The sequence below is a fragment of the Pinus tabuliformis genome, chromosome 4_2 (assembly GCF_031772625.1).
Source record: "Pinus tabuliformis cultivar Carrire ecotype Pingquan chromosome 4_2, CPIR1, whole genome shotgun sequence".
Classification (NCBI taxonomy): domain Eukaryota; kingdom Viridiplantae; phylum Streptophyta; class Pinopsida; order Pinales; family Pinaceae; genus Pinus; species Pinus tabuliformis.
Window position 1 is genome coordinate 1093253911 of NC_142304.1, and position 3938 is coordinate 1093257848.

A 3938-nucleotide genomic window follows, 5' to 3' on the forward strand; every position below is an offset into this window, starting at 1 on the left:
TTTTCATCTTATTCATTAGATGAGAATAAAATGATATTAAATGAACAAGATGAAAGACACTAAGCCAATAATTGACTTAGTGCATGATGCTTAATACTTATCGTTTTTAAAGTGTGAGCATGTTACTCCTCATTGAAATACCTTTTAATTTCCATTCCTTAATTTTCCTCCAAGTTTTAGTTTTGAGAGAATGAGCATGTTAATATTTAGACAAATGTAATGCCATACTGCTCAAATTAAGACACTTAAATATGGAACTAACACTTAAGGAATGTAAATAACAAACAATTCCAAATTAATTAAGGAATGCAAATAACAAACAATTCCAAATTAATTTAGTTGAGAGGCTCATTCTATAATCTAGTATGAGGATGATGTGTAATTTCGTTGGTGCGCAACTTGGAGTTGACACTTGTCCTTTAAAAAAATACTTTAAATAGAAAAATATTCTCGGTTATAATAAAAACTTAAATGATTGTACATATTTGGTTAGTTTTAATTAAAACCATTAAAGTAATTAAAAAAAACAACTTATATTTCTCTTAGAGAGATGGAGAATGTGTGTTAATGTTGACCTTAGTAAAATATTTTAATGCTCAGAAGGAAAAACTAATTAAAGGTAAAATAATTGAGGTGTAGACTAGTCGGTTTGTGTGTGGTTTAGTCCCAAGCCCTCTTAATCACTCATTTATCAAGTCAAAAATGCAATTTGAACAATGAAAAATTACACATGGTCTATATAGAGAAAAACATAAAACCACTATAGATCCATCTTAATCATTGATTTCTCTACATTCTAAAAGACAATTCTAAATTAATTTAATATTGAATATGTTTTTTTTATTACATTAAAATTATGGGTAACAACATGATCATTGTGTTATATTTTTTCTTCCAAAAACATGTTAATAAATTTTCATTAACTATTTGATGGAATCTTATTTTAATTATGACTCTACAACAAAATTAGCACACATTCATCATATCATCCTACAAATCTTTGGCCAAATGACTTCTAATATTAATAGATAGGTTTTGTTTGTTTATATCTTACAATTTCCATCTGTATTAGTACACTATGTTCACAGGAGAAGTACCATCCTCTGGAGCTTTCAAAAAACTGAATTTTACATCATTCTTAGGAAACAGTGGACTCTGTGGCAGATGGATAGAGTTACCTCATTGTAAATTGACGACAAGGCACCATCATGATTCCAAAAGAAGGGTAGTTATCTTGGCCACTTCGGTTGGTTTAACTTTGCTATTGGTATTTTGCCTAGCCTTAATCATGGTTTTGATATATTTGCGTAGCAGAAAGTCTGCATTGTTGGAAACTATTTCAGCGAGATTAGGGAGGATGCTGAGGAGCCAACTCCGCGAGACGAAGATTGTAAGTGAGGAAGAGGTGAACAGAGCAACTAATGGTTTCAGCCCGGATAACCTAGTGGGGCGTGGCGGCCATGGGTCAGTGTATAAGGGCGTATTAGACAACGCCACAATCGTTGCTGTCAAAGTTATACAGTCTGCCACACCAGGAGGTGCATACAAGAGACTGATAAAAGAATGCAAGACGTTGGGAAGAGTCCGCCATCGGAATCTGGTGAGAATGGTGGGCGTATGCTCAAGTTTGCAGGTCAAATCTTTGATTATGGAGTTCATGTCGCAGGGAAACCTGGATACGCATTTGCATTGTAGGGAAAATAATTGCAGGTTGGATCTGAAAAGACGGCTGAGCATTCTCAAGGACGTGGCCCATGGAATGGCATACCTTCACCATCACTGTTCTCCGGCCATTGTTCATTGTGATCTGAAACCTTCCAACGTTTTACTGGATGAGACGATGACTGCTCATGTTGGAGATTTCGGTATTGCACGCCTCATGAACGATTCAACAGCAGCAGCAGCCTCAGGGGACACCTCCAGTCATGTGATCGGGTCTGTTGGTTACATTGCACCAGGTAAACACTGATACACTAGATTGATTATATGGGAAATATTTGAGTCAGTGATAAAGGTTTTATATATGAGTCACTAATAAAGGTTTTATATATATAAAATTGGTTACAGAATATGGTACAGGAGGGCGCCCGTCCATGAAAGGGGACGTATACAGCTACGGCATCTTGGTACTGGAAATGATAACGGGAAAGAAGCCCACAGATGCAGTGTTATCAGAAGAAGGGCAATCGTTGCAGAGTTGGGTGGGCGATGCATTCCCCGACAGATTGTTGGAGGTGATTGACACGACTTTGGTGGAGGAGATTAGAATGGAAGATGAAGCAGATGATGTAAGTGAATTTATTGGGTACGGAATTGTTGTGCTGTTGGCGAAGATAGGTGTGATGTGCAGTAAAGAAGATCCACATGAACGACCGACTCTTCGAGAGGTTGAGGCATCGCTGGAGCAGCTAGTCGCCAAAATCCATAAGAATTCAGAAACTGAGTTGAACCGCCTTGGACAGGTAACGGACGAAGCCATTTCTGAATCTGATTAGGGCATGTTGCAGAGGAAAATGATTAGTGGTCAGCACATATATTTGGAGGAAAATGATTAGTTTAGATTAGATAATTAGTTCTGCATTTTCATTTGTTTTTTCCAAGAAGAAAAAGCGATATATATACTGCATTTTCATTTGTTGTAAGTGTTATTATAGGTTTTTAGAAGTAGTTAATTATATCCAATTAGATTGGATATAGTTAAATCTAGAGATATTTTCTAGTTAATTAATCTCTTATATTCTTATGTGGTGAAGAGATATTTTCTAGTTAATTAATCTCTTATATTCTTATGTGGTGAAGAGATTTGTTCAGTTAATTAATAATGTAATTAAAATATTTTTCTATTTTAAAATATATATTATATTATTTAATTAATATAAATGTATTTTTTAATTTTTTAATTCAATATGATTATTTTTTTAATAATTTTTTTATATGAAAATTTTTTCAGAATAGGAAAAAACAACATACATTTTTTGGAATATCTTTTTATAAGTTAATTTTTTTTTAATTATTAAAAATAATGATTATTGATTAAGATATTTTTTAGTGGTTCAAAGCGATAATCATAGAATACAATTTATAATATTAAGTGGAAAGAGACTATATTGAAAACAGACTATATTGAAAACAATTTTATAAATAGTTTGAATAAGTTCATTTCTTATTATTATCATATTTTTTTATTTTTATTTTTAAGTTTTTAAAAATAATTGTTATTAAATAGAATTTATAGTAAACTAAAAAGTATGTATTAATTTTGGGATTTATGTATAGTTAATGGTTTAGGATTTGTTTTTTATTAGCTTATTTTATAAATAAAATTGACATGCTATTTTTTTTTTGTTATATAGAGATTTAATATAGTTATAAAATTCTATAATGATTTAATTTTGACAAGTGGTCAAGGGCTAATTCATGTATGATGATAGTTTAGACCATCATTTCCAAAGTTTTATTGCCAATTTAATAGTGGCCTATAACTTGTATTTCAATATTACTAGTTATTTTACACATTAATATTACAATTGGTGGTCATCATCATACTTTGGACCAACACAAGTGGGATACTCAATAGTACATTCCTAAATTGACATTTCATTTATTAAACACTCGAATATTATGTATGCATTGTAAATATGTATATTGATTCGTTAAATATTTTTTGTTTTATTCTTGGCAATAATGCATTTATTCTAGACTTAAGGAACCCTCAATCTTGTGTATTTGGATTTGTATTCCTAATGTTCGTCAATACTTTGTGGAAGCAAAGATAGCGTGCTCAATTTACCTTGTTGTTGGTAGATTGTTGCAAGGTTTACAACATTGATGAATGTTGTCTACAAATTCTTGTGCCTTTTATTGATCTCATTATGATGGGTTGTCTATGATTCGTGGTAGTTTTCCTATATCTTTGAAAAAAATTATATAGTGGCAAC

General features: G+C 31.8%; 1 protein-coding gene across 1 annotated transcript; it reads left to right on the forward strand.

The window, feature by feature from the left end:
* The first annotated feature begins 1087 nt into the window (after positions 1 to 1087).
* On the forward strand, positions 1088 to 2674 carry LOC149173452 (putative leucine-rich repeat receptor-like serine/threonine-protein kinase At2g24130). Its single transcript, XM_089427942.1, has 2 exons — positions 1088 to 1958; positions 2068 to 2674. The coding sequence occupies exons 1-2, from the start codon at positions 1289 to 1291 to the stop codon at positions 2493 to 2495; spliced, it is 1098 nt and encodes a 365-aa protein (XP_089284068.1). The 5' UTR covers positions 1088 to 1288; the 3' UTR covers positions 2496 to 2674.
* Positions 2675 to 3938: the final 1264 nt, after the last annotated feature.

Bases quoted from the DNA above. Each gene is read 5' to 3' on its own strand.
- LOC149173452 (XM_089427942.1), top strand. From the start codon at position 1,289: ATGGTTTTGATATATTTGCGTAGCAGAAAGTCTGCATTGTTGGAAACT. The intron at 1,959-2,067 runs GTAAACACTGAT...AATTGGTTACAG, and splicing joins TGTTGGTTACATTGCACCAG to AATATGGTACAGGAGGGCGC.